The sequence below is a fragment of the Lissotriton helveticus genome, chromosome 10 (assembly GCF_964261635.1).
Source record: "Lissotriton helveticus chromosome 10, aLisHel1.1, whole genome shotgun sequence".
NCBI lineage: Eukaryota > Metazoa > Chordata > Amphibia > Caudata > Salamandridae > Lissotriton > Lissotriton helveticus.
The window spans coordinates 654,346,503-654,372,503 of NC_136071.1; the positions used below are offsets into that span (position 1 = coordinate 654,346,503).

At 42.8% G+C, this 26,001-nt stretch overlaps 1 protein-coding gene across 4 annotated transcripts in view; it reads right to left on the reverse strand.

Annotated features, from left to right (window-relative positions):
* LOC144784431 (multidrug resistance-associated protein 1-like) overlaps positions 1-26,001 on the reverse strand; it is a 1,265,484-nt gene that overhangs the window by 796,633 nt on the left and 442,850 nt on the right. For all 4 annotated transcript variants that reach the window (XM_078663181.1, XM_078663182.1, XM_078663179.1 and 1 more), the window contains exon 6: positions 11,208-11,269. In XM_078663181.1, the coding sequence (XP_078519307.1) occupies positions 11,208-11,269 (62 nt within the window). The remainder of the gene's footprint in view (positions 1-11,207; positions 11,270-26,001) is intronic.

The window sequence follows — 26,001 nt, forward strand, 5'->3', positions numbered from 1 at the left end:
TTTGAACAATATATTTGGGTGTTGTTTTAATTTTGTTTACTGTTTATATATTTGATTGTGTTTTGGAGAATGTTTTCTTAACCATTTCACAGTAGTAAAAAAATGGAACAAGCAAAGGCAATAGGGTTGTGTTCAATATTCTATGGCATGCAAAAATGTGTGTGTACTATGTTTGCCATATCAATATAAGTCAACTGTAGTTTCCATTATCTCTGTTATAGTATGGACGATTTCTTCCCAGTAATATCAGATTGATGGGCAATCCCATGCAAGGTGAGAGAAGCCAGCTGGGTCGCATAGGCACCAGGGGAACTGCACAGACTTTTCCTGGTCTAGCCTGTGTAAGTACTGCGGTAAGTAGTATAATCTATTAATAAACTTGAAATGGAGCAATATATGTCTATAATGTACAGATATGAGTGTAATTTGAGCGCAGTAGTATTTCCAAACGCCCAGTTCTATGTCTTGTGCTAAGTATGTCCTCGTGGGTTTGATTCTTGACGGTATTTTTATCTGTCTCTGATTGGAGTAACTTTGTTTCAGGTTATGGTCCCAACTACCTTGATTTATGCTAGTACAATGTAGTCTGGTTTCTATGGGTTGGGTTGGTTATATTAGGAAGATAAAGGCATCTTAGAGCATGGGCTCTTTGTCATTAACAACCCTAGTCACAATGGAAAGTTTAGTTTCTTCAGGGTATCAAACAATATGTGAAAGGTATGGAGATATCTGAGGATTGGATCTTCACTGTCCTATTTTCCTACAGGTTGTTGTGTAGTTTACATATGTTTTTAACCGGAAACAAAAAGCTTTTTGCTCGTTCGGGTTTTTGTGTTCTTTAAGAATAGGAACACAAAGCACAGCATATCAGCATAGCAGTCTATGTATTTACAAAGAAACCAATCAGTAGACCACTTTTAACGTATACCAGTCTGAGATATGGGCTGGGCTTCAGATCTCAGTGGTAGTTATATCTGAGGATTAGGTTGGATCGGTCGGAGGAAATAAAATCTCTGACGTGTAGTTGTATGCATCCTCTAATTTGATCTGCTCTGATATGATGCTCTCTTTGTAATACATTTGGTGATCATAACAAGATTATGACAAATGGGTACGCTATTGATCTTGAGAAGCAGTTTCATTATACAACAGTCTCAATATGCAGCTGTGGTGTATTCAGTCAGTACAGAGAGAAAGTGCAGTATTAAGTAGTCACATTGCGTGGAAAGGGGTGCATCAGCATGACCTCATATCTGGCAAATAGCACAATGAGGTGCAACATCACAATTGGTGCAGCATCAGCAGGAGTATTAAAAACATTTTTAAATCATATATATGTGAAAAATCAAATATATCTATAAAAATCACTTTTAGGTTCAAATCATCCTTAGAGTAAATTGTGCTACATTTGAATCGCAAACAGAGGAGCAATATCACATTTAGGACAAAAAAAACATTTAGGTGCAACATCAACAGGAGTGTGAAATCATTTGTAGGAAAAAGAAATCACAACGGTATGAAAATACATTTATGTTATTTAATATTTGTTTAGGAGTTTTATATAGTGCCGGCTAGATCTGAGGGTATCAGAGCACTTTACAAGACATAGCATTGATAGAAGTATTCAACATAGTATAAACGGAAGGAATAAAAAGAAAGCAACATAGAATATGAATCTCAATGAGGAACAGATAATCCTACATTGTCCCTCAAAGACATTAGTGATAAATTAGATGCTGAATTGGGGCAGGCAACCGGATCGAATGATCCTGTTGGTGTAGTAGGCTCAGGGTGACGGGTGTAAGTATTTTTTCAGTAGTAGAGTTCTGAGACTCTGTTTAAGTAAGCAGGTATAGGGAGGGTTGCAGCGAAGGTGTTTAGGAAGAGAGTTACAAATCGATGGAGCATTACCTGAGAGAAAGTTTCTGGGATTTTTGTTTTCAGTTTAGGAGGGATGTGAAGGAATGAGTCAGCGCTTCTTAAAGCCCGAGTTCTACCCGCTCTCAATAGTTTGTTTTCTAAATATTAAGGGTTTGCAGTGTGGGGGGCTTTGTGGGTGATAGAGGCTGTCTTGAAGATGTATCTTCCTTCAATGGGAGCCAACTGAGACTCTTGGAAGCAGGTGAGATGTGGTCAAATCTGTTGGTGCCTGTGAGTAGTGTAGTGGCTGCATTTAGAATTGTTCTAGGAGGCACAAGGTGACTCTTTGTGGTCCTGGTGATTATGGAATTTCCATAATTGAGTTTCAAGAGGACAAGCAATTACAATACAGTCTTTAGGTCTTCGGGCGGGATGAACGGTTTGATTTTCTTTGCTGTTTTAGGTCGTAGAACGCCCCTGCGGCTGAATTGTTAATGTGTTCTTTCAATGACATGTTTTTGTTTTTGTCCCAGGGACTTCAAGGAGTTGGAGAGTGTGAGACAACAATTACGAGCATCCATGCTCTTGAGCCATTGTTGGATTGGCGATTTCTTGTCATTAAGGGAAAAGAGTAATAGTTCAGAGTTATTGGAGTAGAGGTTTGGGTACTTGGTGCTCAGTCAGGTTTGTATCTTGTTCAGTGTGATATTCAAATTGCCGATGTCACTATGGGATGATATTTTGTAGTAAAGTTGCATGTCATTGACATATTGGTGATATTCCCCACCTGCTTGTTTCAAGATAATTGTGAGGGGTTCCATGAAGAGGTTAAAAAGGGATGGAGCCTTGTAGAACTGGAGAAAGGCAATTGCTTATTTTTATGAGTTGCAAGAGGTGTTGTAGATAGTACACAAACCATCTCAGGACCATGCCATGGATACCAGTGTGATTTTTCAGGGACTCAAGTAAAGTTTGGTGGTTAACAGTGTCAAATTCAGCAAATAGGTCCAGTAGAATTAGGAGGCACGAGCCGCCTTTGTGTAAGGTTCTGAGAATGTTATCTGATATATTGAGCATAATAGTTTCTGTGCTACATCCGATTCTGAATCCTGATTGGATGGTGTTGTGCAGGTTGAATTTCTCGATGTGTTGATTGCATTGGATCAAGACACATTTTTTCAATTGCTTTTGCTAGGAAAGGAAGATTAGTGACAGGTCGAAAATTGGGTGTGACTTGGCCTATTTGGAGGGAGTCAGGCACACATCTCAAGGACATGGAAGCATTGATGATTTTGGTCCAGAACGGCAAGATGATGTGATTCAGGTTCTGTACTAGTGAGGATGGGAGGGGATCGGAGGTATGGGATTTGGGTTTCTAATTTGCAATTATCTTGTGGACTTCACCTTCTGTCAACGATTAAACTCTGACCAATTGACATTGTTCTTTGGTAAGAGAGGCTCCTACTCGGTTTTGATTATTTGTGTGTTCCTCAGGTACAAGGTAGGGTCTGTGGAGGGAGTTCCCAAGGAGATGGATACATCGTTAGTTCCCTATTTACTCACAGCATTCATTAGTGGCTATCTTTTCCTGTTGGGAGGTGAGGGTAGTTTGTTACTTAATAATGTTGTAAAGATCTCTCAGTCTGTTTTTGCCCAGTCAAGTTGGTTGCAAAAGAAAGCAGCCTTTTCTCTAAAGATGTGTTTCTTGTAGGAGAGGCCTGAAGGTCTGAGGAGGGTAAGATGTGCTGGTGTGGGGTCCTGCCTCCATCATATTTTGGTAGTGTTGAGTTGTCTTTTCTCTGTGTTGAGATCAAGATTGAATCAGAATCTTGACTGTATCTTTCAGGATCTTTTGAGTTTGAGCAGTGCAAAAGCCCAATAAGGTGCAGATTCACTTTTAGCTTGCAAAAACAGATCCAGGAGCAACAAATCACATTTAGGGGCACAACTACAGTTACGTGTAATATCATTCTAAGTAGAAAGTCAGTAGGGGTTGGTATTACATTTAGGTGCCTAACCACTTAGTGGAGAGACAAAAAGTGGTAGTACGATGTTGCAGTAGATGTAAAAGGTTTGCATCATTATAACATCACATTTGTTTGATGGCGAACTGAGATGCAAAATTATCCTTGGTGCAACAGCAGCATAATGTGGAAAACATTTAGGAGCACAAATCTCATTCATGTGAACAAAATCACTTTTAGGTCCAAATTCATCCTTACGCAACAAAAGCAGGATTGTGATATCACATTAAGATGCAAAATGAAGGAATGTATAAATAAATACAAATATTTATCATGTACTACGTTCACACAAAGGCATCTTGGTGCTAATGAACTTGACAGTAAGTAGAGAAAAAATGCTGCTTATTTATTCGAAAATAAATGTTTCAAATTTGTTTTCAGAAACTCATGTGGTTTGGGATTTTTCTAAAGGAAGTGGCGAGTTGATTCCAGGCTTTGGAAGCTAGAACAGAGAAAGACCTTGCTCTATAGAGGGGTTGTGTAACAGATGTAACTAGTACCTTAACCTCCTGGGAGAAGTTAAATAAGCAGTAAGGCACGTAAACTCTGATACGGTTCAGAATTGCAGCAGCCCCGATGCCATACAGAGCGTGAGGAGCCAAAGAAACCTGATTCTTTGCTCCACAGTTAGCCAATGCAGTTTACATTATGCGTCCAATATGAGTTCAAATTTACACAGGTCAGAAATAGACATATTTTGTATCAATTGCAACTTGGAAAGCAACTTTGTGAATATACATTAATAATAGGCAGTGGCATAGTCAAGCCTCGAAAGAAAAGTTGCAGCTACTAGCTGTTGCTCAATACTCTTAAAGAATTAACAAAAGACTCTTCCATAAGTGCTTCAGTTGGTGGAAGAACAGAGTTCACTTGTTCAAATATAACACTCTGTGTACAGGCTGAATGCAAGATCCTTTGCAATTTTGGCTGATGGAGGCGGTTTCCCCAGTTTACCAAGCCAGATATCCACATTCCTTAAGAAATCAAGATCATAGGTGAGCAGAGATCGAGGTAATCATATTTTTGTTAATCCATTATTAGATTTCTAGTAAACAGGGTTGAAGACTCTGTTGAATCTGCCCCATGGCGTAATCAAGTCTAACATGATTTTGGGTGTCATCTGCATAGGACAGCCAGTGGAGACCAAAGGATGTTAATAGGTGGCCGTACATTGATACATTGATACTGAATGGGCTTGGGAACGAAGAATCTTTTGCAATATCACCTTGATTTTCAAAATGACCCAAGTGCAACACCTTTCGAAGAGTCGAAATTATAAGGAACACAATATACATTTCTGAGGTAAAACACATTTAGGTGCAAAGTGGGTAGGAGTGTGGAAACACATTCAGAAGCAAAACACACATTTAAGATCAAAATCACACTGAGGTACAAAATCACCCTCAGTACAACACCAACATGATTGGTAAACACTTGTAGGAGGAACAATCACATTAGGTGGAATGTCACTTTGGAGGCTAAACAACTAGAGGTCAGTGCAGGAAAGGAGCCATGGCAGAATTGAAGAGGGGAGGGAAGACCAGATGAGAAAGGGCAGAAAAGCAGGTGAAGGACAAGAATGGTTAAAGGTTGTGAAGAAGAAATGGTTGGGTGGTTGAGTTGACAATTTTGGAAGCAATGGACAAGGATTATTATTCAAAACATAGGTGTCAGGATTGATGAGAACGTCAAGTTGCTCAAGGTGCTGGGGGGGGCGGGCTGCTGATCCGTCTGGGCACAAGGGTTCAGTCGAAGAGCCAGGTCTTGAGATCCTTGCTGAATTGGGTCAGCGACGGGGGCTGCCTGCGGTGGAGAGGCAGGGTGTTCAGGTCCTGGCAGCGAGGTGGGAGAAGGATCTTCCTCCGGTTTTGGTCTTGTGGATCCATGGGACAGTGGCCAGTGTCAGTGGGGAGGAGCCAAAGTTTTTGGCAGGTAAGTTGAATGAGAGGCAGTGGTTCAGATACGCTGGTCCTGCGTCGTAGAGAGCTTTGTAGCCACTTGTAGGAGCTTGAAGGTGATTCCAGGTGGTGATTTTTTTCCCTGAAAACATTTCATAACATTCTTGCTTATGTAGATTTGCATCTGCATATTCATATGGGTAATGGAGTTATTGAAATAGTTTATATCTGGGAGCTGCAGAAAATGTTTTCTATCACCTTCAACTTATACAGAGTGTGGCAGCCAAATTGCCGGAAAGGAATGGGAACACCTCTCTTTCTGAAGCACCAATTACACTAGCTTCCAGTTTGTAAAAAACTTCTGTTTCAATTGTTAAGGATTATTCATAAGGCACTATATTCAATTACATCAATTTTTCTTATGTGTTGGACTTGGCATGTTTGACAGGTTTTTCCTCTGACTTTTTGCTTTCTGACCTCCTGATTTTGATGGTATAACATCGCTGTGCCCTTTCTCACTGCTGTTTAGTGTTAAAGACCAAGTGCTCTTGCTGTAAATTGTGTTTAAGGATAAGTGTTTCCATTATTAGCATATTTTATTTACTAATAAGTCCCTAGTAAGGTGCACAAGTGTGCCCAGGGCCGTAAATCAAATGCTACTAGTGGACCTGCAGCCCTGTTTGTGCCACCCATGCAAGTAGCCTTTCAAAGGGTTCTCAGACCTACCACAGCAGTGTCTGCGTGCAGTTTTTGCTGCCATGTCGACCTGGCAAGTGGGTGCACTTGCCAGGTCCTAACCTTCCCTTTCCTTTCCTTACATATTAGACACCCGTAAGGTAGGCCCAATGTACCCCTGTGGGCAGGAAGCAGTGTTGGTTAAAGGTAGGACATGTACTGGTGTGTATCACATGTCCTGATAGTGAAATACTGTACAATTCGTTTTTCACTTTTGCAAGGCTATCTGTCTCATAGATTAACGTGGGAGTTGCCTTGTAACACCTTGCAAGCATCCCTTTCCATTTGGACAAGATAGAGAGCAGGAGTTTAGGCTTTTGTGACGATGATTTTTTCATTGTGTGCTTGAAAATGCCACTTTTAGAAAGTGGACATTTTCTTGCTTTACCATCCTGTGTGCCTTTGCAATTTGTGTATATACTGTCTGGGTTCAGAGTGACAGGAGCAGGGGACGTGTATTCACACTAGACAAATACAAATGGGGGGCTGAGTATGTCCTGTCTTCCCTGGGTGACTCACAGCCAGGCTGAATAGACCTTTCTGCATTTAGAGTAGTGGGAGGGGTTGTCACTTGCACCTGGGTAGAATGTGGCTGCCTTCCACAAAGCTGTCTCCACCTCTAGTAGTGAACCTGGCCTAAGCCAGGCAGAACTGGTTTACGTGTGCCAGAGAAACTTTGTTTGTACCAACTTCAAAGGGAAATGTGGTATTAATATTGGGGTCCTGACTTCAGGACTTTGTAACTCTTTGGGATCAAAAAACTTGCCAAGAAGAAGAGCCGGAGAAGCTGTGAGGAAAACCTACCACTTTGCTGTGTGATTTGCTGTGTTGGCCTACAGTGGCTGCTTGTGTCTTGGGCAGTGAAAGGACTAGACTGAACTTCCTACAAATTTCTTCTTCTGAGTGTCAACAAGGGCTTGAATAGAGCTTGCCCCCTTCTCAAGAAGTCTCATGAACAGCAAAGACTTCACCTTCCTCTGGGTCCCGCATCTGGGACTGTGTGTTTCACTTGCCACTGAGGGAAACCGTAACCCAATGCCATACCCGATGCCGCTGCTGGCTCCGTGGCCTAAAGGCACTGCAGAAGGCACTGACACTCTTTGCACCGCAACCCTGTTCTCCCCAATGATGCTGTCTGTTGCTGCCACCAAGCCGCTGCTTGCATGCAACCTGTAGGCACCACACTAAGCACCACCAAGCTTCACTCCGCCACCCTGGTCTCCGAGACGATGCCTCTGCAAGATGACATAGACGCTGCTGCCTGCACATAGGTCTGGGGGTACCGCTCATAAGTTACACAGCACACCGCCTCGTCTCACACTGCAGTCTTGGACCACCAATGCTAGGCCCATTGACCTCAGATTATCAACTGACCCGAGGGAGCTATTGACTTCAAGGAACTACATTTCAATTCTTTTTTTGCTTTATTGATATTTGGAATAACTGTATGTTGGTTTTTTATCGTTTTGGTCTTGTTTTGTACAGATAAATATTGGCTATTTTTCTAAAACTGGTGTGGTGTCCTTTTGTAGTGTCTTCACTGTATTACTGTGAGTTATGAGCAACGGCTTCACCCATTGCCTCTGGGATAAGCCTGGCTACTCATGCCAAGCTACCAAGGGGGTGAGCAAGGATTATTTTAGAAGTGTTTCCCCTTACCCAGACTAGAAGGAAAGGTCCCTACTTGGTCAAGGCACAAACCATTGCCAACTAGACACCCCCATTTCTAACATTATGACAAAGTTTAAATAACATACTCCTGCTTCGTGGGCTAATGGTCTTAAACTCCAATCCAAGCATTCCAACCATCACTTTATTAATTTTTTTTTTTTAAACTTTATTTATCATTTTCCGAAACAAAAAAAAGGAATCACTTGCTTATTTTCACAGTGAAATGCCTTAAGTTCCAAAAGTATGCCTGGATCTCACATTCACTGTGCCATAGGTCTAAAGTGGCACCTTACTGATGAAGCCCAACATGGCTGAAACTGGTCTGGGTGCTTGTGTTCTCATTAGAAAAGGAAGTGGAGTAGAAATTTACACTGACTATTCTTACTGGGAAATAACCTGAAAGTACTGAACAGGAGGCCACCCTACCAGTGTAGAAGTAGCTCATGTCACACTTTGCTAAACAAGGCACACAGGAATAATGGCTGTGCTTCTTCACACAGGAAAGTCATATTTTGATGTGTCCTATATTTCTGATAGGCAGGTAGAAGGTTGTTTTTACCATGTCAGGGGAGAGAGAAGAAGGTTGTAAAAAAAAGATGGCAGAGGCACCAATAAGACAATGAGGTTTAGATAAGGAGGGAATGCTAGAAAATAGGTAAGAAGAGATAGAAGGGTATGATGGAGAAAGTAAGGAAGTCAGAGGAATAACTCATGCTACAAGAAATGATGCTGGTAGTGGGACACAAGTGTTAACTCAGAATTCACGTCTAATTTGTTGATACAACATTGACTGAGGCCAACAATACAATAAAAATACACACAAGACAAAGAATAATAACATAAAATAATATGCAATGGAATATACTATTATGTTGTAGACTAATCATGACTAAAAGCATTAACTGAATTTGATGAATAAGCATAGGGAGCATACGACAAGGTACACTATTACAATATAGGAAGGTGAATACACGTGTAAATTAATAAATGTTTAGAAAATTATTTTAAAATGCAAAACTGCAATTACAAATGCATTCATTTATAGGGGAACACATTTAAGTCAGTATGTTATTTTGATTGACCTACTAAAGTATGTAAGAATGTATGACAATGCACTATAAGGCATGGCATATAAAAATACACGTTCTGCATTCTGTACTCACTCAGTGCATAGAAGACCTATCCTCTGATTAAAGGGAATATTCTTCCTTGAGCCTAAAACCAATTCTATTGGTAATTTTTCTGAAGTTACTAAAAGAAATGTTCTTATAATTTTGTGATTGATGGAAAAAACCTTAGTACAGTTGCAACTTGTTGATGGTGGCTGAACTGGTAATCATATCATCGTCAACGGTTAACTCGGTATATGACCCTTTTCTAATAAATTGTCATGTGATAATGGCTGATCTTGTGTCTTGGTCTCCAAACAGAGTTGGGGAAGTATAAATCCTAGATGTCAGCGGCACAATACCAATCCCCCTCTTTTAGTGAGGAAGGACGATAAGATAGGCTAACCATCCTGAATGGTTTATTAAGAGGATTTGTTGAAAAGAGGGATAGCGAAAACGGTAAAGACTTTTACCTACAAAAAAGCAAGAGTTGAAATCCTGGTTCATATCAGATGGTGGCTGTCCCTCCAATGCGTTAGCTGCTAGATCTCCATTAGCATCTCAGGAGATTCAAAATGACTATAGGTGGGGAGAAGCAACAAGAAGATGGAGGCAAGGAGTCTGAACACACCAAAAGAGGCCCCAGGATCTGAGGCGATGGATGGATTGACTACAGGCAAAAAGTAACTAATACACACTACTTGCCTGGAGGTTGATCTGGGGCAGTTAAATCTTTTTTGGCTTCTGTAATGACCTTTTGGACCTAAGGTGACTGCTTCAGCCCTGATTTAAAAGTTGCTGATAATGCAATGGAAGAATATAAATGTCCTACCATGGGACTACCACAACGTTTTTTGGCTCTGCTATTCTAAATAGTAACAGTAATTAACTTGGCACCTTGCAGTAATTAGCAGCAATGTTGCCAGAAGCTAAAGGCAAGTATAAAACATCTGATTAATGCTCATTATTCTTCATATTAACTGGCAAACTTCAGTGGCACTGCCTTGTATTAATGTTATTACAACTATTCGTCATTATAGTTTTTACTGTCACCGCCTAAACATGATGGTAAGACAGTTGGCTATCCACTGAAAGCCAAGGAGGCTTGGGGCCACCTTGTTTCAAAAATGAGTAGGATTTAGCTATAACTGCCAATATACAGTTTGTCAATAGCCTGTCAGTTGAAGAGCTTAGCTATTTAGGGCCTCATTTTGATGTTGGTCAGAAAGTCTCCGACCTGCAGTCGGAGGCTTTCCGACCAACATCTTCGCATTCACATTCGACTGACGTATTACAATGACGGCAATCAGAAGTGAAACCGGCTGGTTATTCCACCTGGCTACTGATAGGCTCAAGGAGTCCATCAGCCAGTTGGACCCGGCAATTGATCCCTTAAAGACAGCGTTTCCGACGTCGGAATTACGATGACGGTTTCTGAAAAGCTTTTTATGTCAGGCTTTTCGACACGAAAAGCATGTCAGAAAGCAACTTTGGGGGGCCCTTAGCAGGGCCCCTTCTCCATGCTGCCTCTGGTTGGGGCACAAAGGGGCACTTATGGTGCCCCCCTGTGAATCCCTGCATGGTGCCTGCCACACGATGCTGGGCTTTACACAAACTCCCATTTCTCCATGGGAACATGTGCTGAAGGCAGAAACCGGCTGCAGCACAAACTACCATAGAGAAATGGGAGTTTGCGACCGCACCATATGCGGTCTCATTGTAATTTGGTGGTAGGAACTGCCGACCTTCAGTCGGTCAGTTACAACACCGAAACGGTCTGCCCGGCATCATAATAATGGGTTTGCTTTGGCAAGAGTAGATATTTTGTATGTATGTATTGTATGTATGTAATAGGCACTTTTCACTCCCTTAAATCTTTCAGGCAACTAGATTATAAAAATAACACTTACCCAGTAAACCAATTAAACGTAATTTGTGAGAGAAATGAAGAATGTGCCTCTGGACATGGATTCTATAGAAGAAATGGAAAGATGGTATTTATGGTCATTTTAAAAATATCATTCTGCTTTTGAATACCACCGATATTACTTAACTGTTAGATACTGTAAACTGCAATATTTGTAATGCAAACATAAAGAAATTAAACATTCTATGATGTGAAGATGAAACGCTGGAGATAATAATTACACTACTTCAACTTTAAACCTGCTATATAAAGCATGGTTATGTACTTAACACATGTCCCTTTTGAATCAGAACTAAGCATTTGATGGCTTCAGAGTATGAACATTTAAATCAGCGGATCTACTTTGCATTCATATCTGTACTCTAAATGTTTTCTTAATTTTTCTTATGCATAAGACTAGTACTGCCTAAAGGTAATTGTAGGATTGTAATCCAAAATCATTTTCATCATACAAAGGTAAGTAGCAGTGGTCACAAGCTTGCTGCACATCCAAAATCAACGTTTGTTGGTCTTTACATTGCAAATGTCTCAACGATTTTGGTGCTACCACGATAACGAACACCCTGCTACCAATAGATGTTGTGTGAGCTTTTGGCCAATGTGGCCTAGGCTCCTTTCAATAAGTTATAATGTATCAGAGCACTCAATACAGTTAATAACATAACCAGAAAAAGTCCCCAAGTTCAAACTTTAGAACCGGATTTAGATCGTGGAAGATGGGATACTCCGTCACAAATGTGCATTATCTCCTATGGCACTTGTAATACGGAGGACGGGATCTCCATCACGTTTGGGAGAGAGTATTCTATCCACCAAGATCTAAATCAGGCCTCAACTTACCCGCAAGAAAAATAATCTTAGCCGGGAGACTGCAGCAATTTTAAATTTTCGCTCTCGACTCGGGAAAAGACCAGTGGTGGCTCTTTTGAAGCTTTACATGGCCAAGTGTATCTCAAAGGCACATTATGACAGTGACATTTGTGGTTACACTGTTACAGGCGATCTTCAAAGCGCAGAAAATACATTTTTGAGACAGCTTTTATCCGTTCCTCAGGGTACCCCCTATTTCACTGCTCATGAGTAACTAGGTATGTCCTACATCACCAACTTGATAGCCTATCGCCCTGTGTATCTCAGGTTAAAAATCTGGTCTGAGAAGGGGACCGCATTAAAAATGCAATCCTAAAAGATTTTCTGGATCTTGACCATGCCTCCTGGGTACTGTGGCTTAGATATCTCAAAAACAGCTTAACGAATTCTGGTAGAGGAGAGCTCCACACTACTCTTGATGTGACTAGTAAGAAGGATCTGAACCTTATTAAGGTGGCCTTCCATGAGTATCAGATCATGGCAAGGAAGGAAAAGGAGCTACTGAAGCCCAGTGTATGTCGCTTCGTCATGTTAAGGACCACCCAGTTGGTAGAGCCGTACTTACTGGGATTCATAAATTCATCTTTCTACTGACCAGGTTGCCTGTTCGATCTTTTCCACCTCCTTCTTGCCCACCCCAGGGGTCTGAATAAGGGACACACTTTGTCGTACTGTGGCTGCGATGGAAAATCTCCACAGGACATGGTTAATTTTACGATGTTTTGCCCATTTTATGACACTCCCAGAAAGTCCTTTTTAATTTCCCATTTTGAAAAATGACAATTTTAGCCAAGACCCACTTTTATTTTTTTACAAATGTTGTTGGGTAGCACTGTTTTTTACGTGCTGAATTTCTTAGAATCTGCTATTAGGCTTAGAGCTAGCTGTGACTATCTAGCTTGATACACAACACTTTCCCTGGCGCCATGCATCTTGCCTTTTTATCTTGCTTTTTCATTCATTAATACGATTATATGCAAGGAACTATCCTGGTGCCTGCGTTCAGGGCATTCAATCACTCCTTTAGGATCTGCTGCAGGGTCACCAGGGTTCTCATCAGGGTTAACCAGAGGTGCATCTGATAAATCCACCCCTCCTAAATTACAAAAGACCATCAGGAGAAAGAAAACCCGGGGTCACCTCTCATATTTGAAATCTCATCCATCCGTGTTGTCAATGTTCTCAAAGGGTCTGAGGGGAACTATATTAAAAGAGAAAGCACCGTGAATGGCCGCTGGTGTAGTTAGCGTGGCTGAGGCAGGTACATGTGCTGCTCTCTCCAAGATGACTGTGCTACACCACCCCAAGCTGACCTATCAAAGCACCGGGGTAGCACTTCCTTCGCCTCAGGCTATTGATGAGCACTCCTTAATAATAGTGATCGAAGATATAGAGATGGACATGGGTATGGTTACGGAAGACGTCAAGGTTCAAATCAAAATAAATGTTTCAGCTAAGCAGGTGTCCGAATCTCTGGGTCCACTAACTTTGGTTGAAAAAAGAGGCCTTTTGAATGTCATAGAACCATCTCTTGGCCACTCTTCCTTTAAAAGGACCCCCCAAACACCACAGATTACAAACTGTAGCCTTGTACCTGGGGACTTGGAGGGTTATACTAAGCCAGACATTGCCATACAGATGGAAAATAATAACGAAGTAATGGTGGCTAATCTGAATATGCCAGTTGCCCAGGAATTGGCATCGAGACCGACATTAGACAATCATACTAGCTGCCTTCGCATGCCAGCTTTTTTTAGTAGTACATCCTCTAGTGCGTCCATTGCGCAATCATTAGGTTTATCAAAGTCTAAGGTGTCTCCAAATGAAAGGGCACAAGATTCTTTGCAATATTTAAATTAAGGGGTGTATGGATTGGGAGGAGGGGGAGTTCATTTTGACATGCGTTATTCACTAGAGATGATTCTCTCATCTATTTTGACTCTGCCTGAGAAATCTACCGCTAATTGTAACCACATACTCGATGTTTTATCTCCAATTTTAATGTAGGTTCAGAAGCATAATTCTGCCGGTCCTTGGTTAGGGAAGGCAGATAAGGATATTGACATGGGGATTGATCTAAAATCTCAGGCATGTCAGACTCACATTTGGGGAGGAATCCAGGTGGAGGCTTAGGAAGATATGGGGGATTCCCCCTTATTTTTGACCAGAGATAGCCCCATGTCAGATATCGCACCCAAAAATCAAGTGGTAGGGGACCATTCACATGTCGGTCCTGGGGAAAACATAAATGTAATAGAACGTAAGAATTTGCCGCAGGTTTACCCTATTTTCAAAAAAGGGAACATCAGCGTGCCTTGTGTTACAGATATATTAATTGATCCACCCCTAGTCAAAGGGTCTAGGGATGAATTAGAAGCATTTCCCCCGGGGATAGCATCCCTCCTACAGAAAGTAATGGATTAAAAGGACAGAGGGAGAAAAAGAGTAGGAGTGGGCGTATTATAAAGCGTAAGCCTAAAAAAACAGAAGTTTCCTACAGCTATTGGAGGACCTAGACACCTTGACCTCGCACCAAAATAGAACTAAACCCAAGCCCACCAAGTTAGACGACTGCCAGATTTTGGGGACTCATCTTCCCATTACTAAGACAGATGACCCTGTATGGGAGGGTTTAGGGAAGATGGAAAGGCACGAGGACATCAGCATAGCCAGACATAGTGGGGGGGGGAATATATAGGAGAATCACAAAGCAAGTATTGGAGTCCCATGCAATAAGGAAAGCCCATTATCCAGTGAACTTAGACTTAAAGACTCAAGATGGTGTGTTCACGTCCTCCCAATCCTTCCCAGCAGGGATACTCTCCCGTACAGATTGATCCTACTCAAGGGAGGTCTTTGGAGGAGGGACCTGAACCTGCCACCCGCATAGGGCAAATGTTAGAGTTGGGGTTTGACCAAAGTCTAAGTGATAATGCACACCTAGGATATAGATCAGGACAAGCATCTAATATTCTGATTTTGGCTTCACTATTTGATATAGAATTAGGTCCGCTCAGTAGAAGTTATCTTTTGCAGTTATTATCTGAAATAGAGGACTTGCAACTGATAATAAGTAAAGATATTGAGTAGGTCTATTTAGACCTCAGTAGTGGCCATCCAAACTCTAGAGTCATGTTTAGCTCAGGGATAATTGCAATGTTAGTTTTGGCTAATGTTGATCATTTTAGAAAAAAAGGGATTGATGTTTTCCCATTTGAGGAGCCTTTTTCAGCCCAGCTAGAATACCTTAGGAAAGACCGCCAGGTAGAGCGTTATCTAACATAAGGGGAGCAATAAATCTGAAAGATATTAAAACTTCGGTTGGGGGATTTTCGGGGAAGAGCGAGATTAATATTATAGGTTCTGAGATCCAAAGGGCCATCAAACATAGAGGGGATGAAGAGATGGCCCAGTGGAGTTGGGTGGCTGGCTCTCTGAATGCTTCAAAAGAAAATACACAACTCCCAATGTTGCGGAGGTAGCCCTCTGGGAACAATCTGGTCCTGGAACCTGGCCGGAGTTGGGAATTCGAACTCTAAGTTAAAATCCTTATTGATACATGATCCATTGAGTGAAATAAGCACATGTAATTATAAATCAGCCGCATTTAATACTGACAAAGACGATAAACAAAATTAGTTTATTTATTATACACACACATGCATTTGCAACATAAGCACATATATGAGCACATATATTAGTATCCCGCGTGTAGTGTTCTGTAAATTTAAACTAAGTTGGTTAATATTTCACCGCACACTTTATTAGTATTATTATTTATTATGGGAGTATTAACTTTGCGAGTTGAAATAAATGTATTTCTAAATCTCGCACCATCAGATACATGATCCATTGAGTGAAATCAATTGTCACTGGACCAGGACAATATTTTGTGTTTGTAGCATGGATTGTTTTCCTGTATGATGCCTTGTGCTTGAACGTGGGCCGTGAAGGCATGAGTTTTTTTTGTCCTTGTTTCAGTTGTAATATGAAAACAATAAAATGTGTTATTAAAAGAAAAAACTGAACTGCTGACGTCTGCCCTGTGCCAGTTCTCAAAGTGTGTGTGAGACAGTTGCACTCTAATTTAGCAGTTGTTCATGCAATAAAACCATGCAGTGCTGCTACTTCGGCTGTACCTGTTCGGTACATTAGGGAAGCATGTATTGCTGCTGCATGTGCTGAGTGGTGTGCACTATCATGAAAACAAGTGTGCAATACAAATATAGGCGTGAGATGCTTTACAGCAGAGTTCAGCAAAATATCATGTTTGGTATCTGTTCGACTGATTCAGGGACTGTAAAGTAGTGTGTAATACATACTAATGACAAGAGATAGCAAGGCAGATGTGCTTAGGGTAATGCAATGCAATTTTTGTATGTTTCGCCACTTAGATACAACTAGCATGTTTGTTTGTACATTTTAACAACAATTGCGGTGGGGAGAGGAACACACTCCCAACCAACTGCCAAACTTGGGATAAAGCTATACTTAAAATGTGGAAGGGCTCATGGCTGTTAGAGTTAGATGAGGAAGAGAAAGGAGATTTCACAAGTCACAGTATTTTAGATATTGTGTAAGAATTTCAGCACCTGGTAGCACTGTCTCATGCCCCAAAGAACCCTGATTCCACGTGGCGGGCAGATAACCCTGGTTGATGGAGTCTTCTGCCTTGAAACCAACACCCCAAAGAGATCCTTTTCCCCAAGGCCGGTGCACTCTCGCGAGCAAGGTATCTGCTGCCTGGTTCCATGACTGAGAAGACAATTGAAGATCCTCTATTAGTGCTGCTTGGAGCATCTCAGTAGGGAGGTCACACACAGTATCCCACGATGGTAGAGACAAAGGCTGCCTTAAAGGCACAAAAGTACCAGTGGGATTATGAGAGCTGACTTTTCTGCCTGTTTTAATACAGCACGCTTGCCAGAAATAAGTCCAATGTACAGCTCCAATTAATAGCAAGGAATTAAAATAATGAGAGTGGTGGACAAGATTAAGGTTTAGTGTGTAGGGCGCATCTAACGGAATCCAGTTAAGGCTAATAGATGCATGATAACTATTTCTGAAAAAAGAATGACAGATTTTGATCCAAGAATTGCTAGTAAAGATGCACAGGAGAGAGTAATGAATGAATAATGCAAGCATTGGTTCATCGAAGCATATGGGAGCCGGACTGTTCTCTGCCCATCGTACAGGAACCATTGGACTGTTCTCATCAGGAGCGATCACTATTAATGGGACACTCTCAGTGAGTATGCTGTCCTTACCAGACCCAGCACTGTCTGTGTTTGTAGTAATGCATTAAAAAGTACTGCACTATTGGTAAATCATTTACCACAGAAATCAAGACCCACCAATACGGGCAAACACTATTGCCATTTTGGTATAACTTTAACCGGTAGAGCAGTCCAAGCAGTGTGGTAGTTTGGTTCCTTTACTAGCTTCCCCCTGTAATTGTAATCTTTAGTACTATCATTTTGTGACCTTGCAACACCCTGAGGGTCACATAACACCTAAGCCTGGTTTCAGAATAACCAGTCAACCTTGAGAGGATGTAATGCTGACATGAGTGCTCCGGGGTTTCTGGTCCGTGTGTCGCTTCAAAAAAGCATTAAGATTGTAAGGCTTGAAGGAATGGGAGCTTCACCCAGGCACACATCCAATAGTCGCCCACTGAACATAAAGAGACTTATCTAATTCCACACAAATACTGACGGGTGGTCTCCAGCTGGTAGACATTAATAATCATACCTGATAATCAGACTCAAAATCTAGTCCTAGAAATAGCACATACACAAAACTGAGCACAATGCAAGAGTAAGAGGCCTGGGGATAATAATGCAGAAGAGCTAGCAGCAGTAATGGTACTAATACTAAAAATAGCATTTTACACGCTATGAGAGCAGTAATACTACTTAAAATCAGTGGCAATGGAATGACAAGTAAATATAGCAGAAGCAGGAGATAGTTATATTATTAATAGTGGTAATATAACAGTCTTATGTGCAATGTTAACACGTGTTAGTATTGGTATACTAGCAGTGATACTACTAACAAACCATAACCAGAAACCCATTGACATTATGGCACCATTAAAAAAACTGGTGTGTGTTTTACTACATAGCCTTGTAGTCAGCTGCTGAGGGCTATATCGGTTATTAAAGACCCTGGTCCTGCGTTATAGGCAGGAGCTGCAAGTGACGACCTACAATGAGCGAAAGGACCTGTAACAAACGGGATAGTTCCAGGCAGAAGGGCTATAAGCAGGTGTGAGAAGTTGGCCTGGCATATGCTGTCCACTATTCTATTGGGCACCTTGCACCAGTCCAAGCGACCCTTATTGATGATAGGTTAAAAGACAATCTTTATTGAAAGCTATCCTAGTGGTAGCTCTGGAGAGCAGCCTTCAGGCTAAGCCCTGAAGGAATGTAAATGTAAACCAGCTTGTTTTACTAGTCTATAATCTCGAGAATGACCAAATGAAAGGAAAACCACACCAGGTATATATATAAAATATATGCATTTATTCTAAACACATCCCACTAGTCTCTACATGAGGCTAGAGGCAAAAGTACATAAAGAAAACTTAATAGCACGCATTAAATTAGCACAATATATGTTGAGCCCTAGGGGCTTACCAAACCATATATTAAGAAAGTGGTATAAGAACCACGACTTGACCAGACTCAAGGCCTAGAGCCTGTAGAATTGCTGGGCCCACAAGGAACCACCCAAGGTAGTGACACAGGGGACCCAAGGAGGACGCGTGCAGTGTGAGAACACAGCCGCGGGACGCTGTTAGCTTTTATGAGGAAAGTTGCGGTTGGAAATTTAAAGAAAAGGGACACTTAGGAGAGGACTTTGAGCAAACCCCTTTAGACTTAAGCGGTATCTAGGGTCAACACCCACGGGAGCACCGGAGTACTCGAGTTACCTCACCCAGGGAAGCTTGGTGCATAGGTGTCTTTTGGTGTCAGAAATCTTCGTTTTTTCCAATGGCGATCTGCTGCAAACTGCTGCTGCTGTTGTAGAGGAAAGTGTCCGGTGTGATCCAAGCCTGGATTGACGATGAGAAGTACCTGAAAGCAGAGGGGACAGAGTCTGGGTCACTTGCCAGTGACCAGGGGCACGATAGTCGAATTCCAACCAATGTTGGGTGATTTCAGGTGAAGAAGGTGAAGCTTGACTCTTCAGCCATGAGGACCAGGAGGCCTCGACGACAACCAGGATCTGGAATCGAGCTGTCCCACAAAGGATGTTGAGTGCTCTGGTGTCGGTGCCTGGATTGGACCCAACAAGCCTTGGCAACAGCAACCCACGTAGAAAGTAAAGAAATGCTTTGGTGTGGACCAGCAAGGTCCGAGGGACTCACCATATGGTGGGGAGTCAGGGCACGTCTGGCACAACCTGGGAAGTCCAAGGAAAATCTGAGTTGCCTTCGTAGGGACTAACCAGTTGACGGACCAGGGATCGTGAAGGAGGCTCAGGCGTAAATGCAAGAAGCGGGCTCACGGAACACTTGTGGAGTGTAGGCCCATAATCTTCAGTGCAGATGGTGCGCGAGGCTTGGGCTACAAGTAACCCAAAGCACAACTTCAAGAAATGCCGAGAAGTCAATGCACTTGCAAATGTGCACAGTGTCCAGGAGTTCCGGTTCCACGTCACTCACGAGGGCTGCGGGTCTCAGCTTTGCTGGGGACCCGGGTCGGCCTATGAGAAGTCTGGAAATCCTCTTCTTGGGCTGCAATTACTTTGGAGTCCGGCAGGAGCTTCAGAGATGCAGACCGGCAAATGCTTTGTTGGTGCCTGCCAAGCAGGGGAGTAACTCCTTGACCCCAAGGAAGATTCTTCCATCATCTAGTCCTTAGTAGAGCGTCAAAGTTCCGGGATTTCTGTAGCAGAGTTTCGTCCAGGTGTAATATATATAGTCCTGTTGCCAGGGGTTCCTTACTTATACCTAAGAAAGGGGTTGGACATACCCTGGGGACCCACCTATGGGAGGGTCTGGAAAGAGGGGTGGTAACACCCATTTCCTTTGTCCGGTGCAGACTTCAAAGCATTCTCAGAGTGCACCCACCCAGCCCCAATACACTAAAGCCTGTCTGGGAGGTGGTTACACCTCCCTGTGACAGGAAACCTATTGTCCAGGCCTCCCCTGCCGAAGTTTCGGTCAGCAGCAGGAGGCCAGACTCGTGTCTGTGGCTGCAGCATCCATTTTGTGATGCCAGGGCTCTCTTAAACTATTACCAGGTAGACCGGTGTGTACAAGTCTCTCCCTCTAGAAGGGTGGAGTTCTACTCCCGCCACCAGAACTGGCGGGGGGTAGGATTCCAAAGTGTTTGACACCAAACACGACATGTTTCCATGCAGCCATTCCAAAGTTAGCATTTACCGCAAGGTTATAATGCACGGAAGAGTATATGGTCTGACTGCATCACAGAGCAGCCCCAGAGAATAGATTACGAAGGCTGCAGAGGGGTCCTGCTCATGCATGGGCACCCTCCCACACGAAACCTAGCACCCTGCCTTCAGGATTGATAAGGCCTGCCATAGGGGTGACTGATACGTTTCTATGTGCAGTGATTTATGGTAGATGTAGGTAACCTATATCTCAGTAAGGGGTGCATGCACCACCTTACCCAGGCTGCAGTAGCAGTCCTGTGGTGTCATTTTGGAAGGCTTCCCAGGGGTGGCATAATACATTCTGCAGCCCCTGGTAGGCCTCTGGGGTACCTATGCCCTTAGTAGCCGGTGTACCATATACTAGGGACTCACAAGGGTACCCCAGTAACCAAACTGGAGTGTACCTATAGTACATGCAATCAATTTAGAGAGCAAGCAGCTAGGTGGGAGCCCTGGAAAGCAGGGCCCCAGCCAGACTAAAGTCGAAAAACTATGAAACACCAGCAGAAAGTGGGGGTAACCATAGTAAGCAGATCCTACTCTCCTACAGGGCCACTGGATTATGCGACTGGAACGATTATTATCGGCAGGGTTGAGTAAAATATGCGGCAAGAAACTGCAAATTATGCTGCATAAAGCTGGAGATTTTACGATAGTATTATGTCATTATTTTGTCATTGTTATGTATTGCCTGCACAGGGCTTGCGCTCTGCTAGTGAAATCTCTTGTAATCAATATACCTCTAAGGAGGGGCTTACAGCACACCCTCACTTTTTATGTGTTAATGTGCTTGCCACTTTATTTCCTTGCGTTTTTGTTGGTAGTAGCATGATATTTCCTGTTGTTCTTTGTGTATTTTTCCTACCAGTGGAGGTTGGCCCAAGTACTCCTTTTCTTTTTTGATAAACAATGTTATTGGTTTTGTAAACAAGAAAAACACTTGCAGTAAGCAATACAGCATATTATAGCAGTTATAAGGCATCTCCATCTTACATATACAGGAAAGGATGAACTTGTAATATCTGATCCCGCAAAATCCCACACAGTGCTCACAGACCCTAAAATGAGAGGCTTTTATTCTCACTGCCCCAGCCATTTGACCCAAACCTTGCAGTGTTTAGCCGGACACCCTCTGGCCTCAAACAGCGGCTTCTCTTGTGCTGGGCACCTGTCCACACCTCTGCGCCACCAAGTACTCTTTTTCATCAGCTTTTTAAACTTACTTTTTAGGTCGAAGCACGACCTGCATTCAATGCGTAAGCATTGATTGCAGTGAGCTTCGACAACTATTGTGATCCGTTTTTGGGAATGTGGGACACGACTCAGACGCGCGCTTTTGCAGTCTCAGTTTTGACCGCGGGAGCGCGCGTCTGAGCCGCGCTTGCGCAGACGAACTCCCAGCCCCTGCTTTCGCGCACACACAGACACAGCCAGCCCCCACCCCTCTGCATGCACGCACACACACACACACAGGCGCGCGCACACATACACACGCTGCCGCTGCCGCCTCCCACCTCCCCACACGGTGGTTGGGTGTCACGGGCCCCCCCGCCCCACTCCCCACTCACCGCATCACGCCAGGTACGATCGCTGAAACTCAGCAGCATGCGTGCTTAGAGTTTAACCCCGCCCTCCAGCGCTCCTATTGGCTCCCGTATGACTCGTTTTATTGTTTTTTTTTAAACTATTGATGGTATAGGACCTGGTAGCTGAAGCTGTCTGTATTAGACCTAGCACGATTTATACCGCATTCTTTGTGTTTCAAAGAGAAACGTGCCTATGTGAAACAGTGCGTTTTTAGCTTCCATTACGTTTTTTAGCAAAAGCGTTTCTTTATTATTGCCAGTTCCAGTGGATGGTGTCCTGACTTTGCTGGGCTGTTCCGCCCTTCTTCATTTTGAACTGGGAGGGTGGGGCTGTAATCTGACCCCATGAATGAAGGCAATGAGACTCGAGGCTCCCTACTGGCAACGTCACTGTGTGTCCTGGCGAACTGAAGCAAACTCTGTGTTGCCAAAACGTGGAGCAAATGCTATTAGAAACATTGCAAGTCAAAGTGTCAGAGTAGCGGAAATGTATTGTGACTGTAAGGGACGTGTCCTGCGAGGTCTGCAGTTGGCGGAAAAGGCGCGCCTACTTTTTTAGGCTCTGAAGTTCGTGTTTTCCTATAATGCAACCTGCCAATTACGGGAAACAGCTGGTAAAATTGCCTGTCCATAATGATTCATTACTGTCAATTAGTGGCGAGTCGGCCATTCGCGAGAGTGGTAACATATACACAGTTGCTGCTGATGCAAGACAGTCCCTCCCGCACAACAATAGTGAGTTTCCTTTCATCCACAGACGACTGGTTGAAAATCTGAGCTCTGCCGATCTCCAGAAACAATCTCCGTATTCTTTCTATCCTCACTGTGGTGGTGTGGACCGGTCCGGATTTGTTAATCCTTTACCAGCAGCTGCACCCACAGGCGTTTGCTGTGCCAAGTGTGTCTTTCGACTATCAGTTGCAGTGATTGTAGATAAAAGGCGCGCACGCACCCCTCGGTGTTAGTCTGAGATGACGAATGTCTGAATAAGCTCTGTTGAATATCATTTTCGAAAACGCAGAAGGATATGTCAAAATAAAAATACGAAAAGTACCTTTTTAGAATATGTTTGTACACACATTGGTGATTTGTTTTTGCATCGAGTAATTTCAAACACAATATGTTGCGAAGCGTTTTAAATTCTCTACAATGGAGCCTCCTGACTTGATGGTTCTTAGAGTTTAAAGTCTGTAGGGTGAATTAGTAAGTACCTTTGCGAAGCCTGCACTTCCAGGGAAATCTTAAGGATTTGGGGCCCCTGGGCCAAATGCATTTTGGGAGCCCCTGTTCAGACCAGATTTGAATTTATGATCCAATTTGAGCTCTTTCATGCCCTCCTTGGCCAGGTCAGAGTTCACAGGAGCATTGGTCCAAATTGTAAACGTGTTTACATCTAATATTAAAGGGTAGTGGGTGAGTGATTTCAATGTTGTAACAAGACAGCAGTTCACCAACATTAATTACTGCATATAATATCTGTCACACACACTCATTTCTCTTATATAAGGGCCTGTTTTCCTCTAAACATCTTTTTTTATGGATGTTACTTGAAACATAAAAACAATATTACCTAAATGTCTGTAATAGACTCTCATACGTCACCCACATTAAAAATAAATTAAAGGAAAGAGTATTTAAATCAATATGTTGAAGAATTATTCAAGGTGATAAGGGCAAGACTCTGCAGAGCAAAGCTGAGTCTATCAGGGGCCCCCTGAAAGGCAAGGGGCCTGGGGCTAGAGCCCACTTTGCCCATGCCTTAAAACGTCTCTGTGCACTGCATCGGTCCGGTGCACTCGCCGATGTTTGCTGTTTTGCAGCCGCTGCGTGGCGCGTCCCTCCGGTGGTGCGTGGTGCGTCAGTGAGTGCGGCAGGTGTTTCTTTTATGCCGCGCACATGGCCGCTAAGTAGACCGCCATTAGGGTTGCTGGCACTGCGTGCATCTCCATTTCAGCACTATAGCGAGTCTATCGGCGTTGTTGGGGCTTTGTTTGCGCCTCTGACCCGGGGCAGCTGGAGTCCATTGTTTTAGGCGCGGCCCAACAGCTGACATAGCACAACAACCGCTGGGCTCGGAGGCCGCAGCAATGCCGCGCGCGAGCGCGGGGCAGGGGCTGGTGGGCTGCGGGCCTCGCGCATCCCAGGCAGGCGCGACCGGGGCCCTGTTTTCCCTGGGGGAATTAGCCGAGCATATTGTATAATGCTATTAAAACAGAGACTTTTTAGGTCGATCCTGAGCAGCGCATGTACTGCTCTTCCAAGCACGCTGTATTCAGGTATGGACTTGCTAAGATAAGCTTGCAGTTTTGTCCTATCGCTAAAGGTTGGTAGGTTGGGGAAGAAGTGTCCGGGGCGTCCTTTAAACAAGCATTTGCAATGCAATAGGTCTCACTTTTGCGAAAGTTTAAGCTATTAGCATTGTAAATGACAATGCCTTTTATTTATGTTTGAAAAGCAAAAACATAAATAAATGGCATTGCCATTTACAATGCCAATAGCTCTAACTTTAATAATGCGAGACCTATTGCATTGCAAATGCTTGTTTTCTTTGTGACCAAGCGTGTTTGGCGGCTGCACGTGATTTGTGCTGCTCTCTTTGAACTTTTTCACCTTCATTTATGGCACTATAGTGTCAGAAAAATATTTGTGCAAACATAAACATTTTTTTTAACTTGATGCATGAAATGAAACCCACATTATAAATGAAAACCGTCAGAGATGTGACTTTACTTTACACTCCATGCTCATCTTCTTGACAATTTACCCGAGAGAAATGGCGTCTTCATTGCGACAAGACGAGCTGGCGTAATGGCCATAGCTGCTGTTGTTAGAACTGAGGGACCCTGTTTGAGTCTTGATGTCATCTCAACATCCTGTGATGCGATTCAAGGCAAATTACTTAATTTCCCCATGCAATAAGCACAAAATAAATGAGCCCTTGTGAAATTACGTTTTCGCTCATGTAAAGCACTCCAATGCTTTCACTTCGAGTACATGCCATATAAAACTGCAAAAAAGACAATATTAATCCTTGTCTGTTTTATTAATTTGATATGTGTGCCATTTCAGGCAGCAACTGCAAGCCACTCCCCTGCGAAACACATATGTGGCTTTTATAAACTTAAAGAAAATACGTTTTGCACTTATCCTGATTTTTTATTAACATAGCTGAGCTTTCTTTTCCGTGGCACCACCGTTCATTCGATTAGGGGGTATGCTAGAGGAATCCAGAACAAGGAAAATCAGTAATGAGAAGTGAGAAAATATTACTGAAAACAAGTCTATAATGTGGTTTGTCGGGCCTCAGAATGAGAAGTTTGACAAGAGAGCCAATTTAAAATTGCTGAACCCAAAGTTATTCAGTTGTTCTAGTTATTGATCCTCAGCTGACTAATGGACGCACACCTCTAAAGAGGGCGCGTGAGAAAGTATATGGAATACTTACAATTTTTATCGCCTCCTCCTCTCCTCCCTTCTAAAAAATCACTATTCTATTGTGATTGATGTGACGTAGAATTTTGACTGGCAGACACTGACTATATGACTCCCCAATTTCACTATCCAATAAATGTGTAAATTCCTTTTATTTGTTGCACCTATAGCACCAGACTGTAGTAATAGGATGTTTCACAGTGAATGCCAACCAGAGGCTGCTTTGGAGATAGGAAGCAATGAGGAAAAAAACACGTGCCAGAACAGTGATGATCTTAGTGTTCTGTTAAGGCAGCATGTTTCTTTTCTTTTTCCTTTTTCGTTTTGTTTCCTTTTTTGTTCCCTCTCTTCTTGTTGTCTTTTTTGTTTTATTTCAATCAATGTTGCACAGCAGGTTGCTGTGCATAATTATTTTTTTTTTTTAATTATTTTATTTTTCCACCAAACAGCAACAGTGTATATCATACATATACTATCTTCTTACAT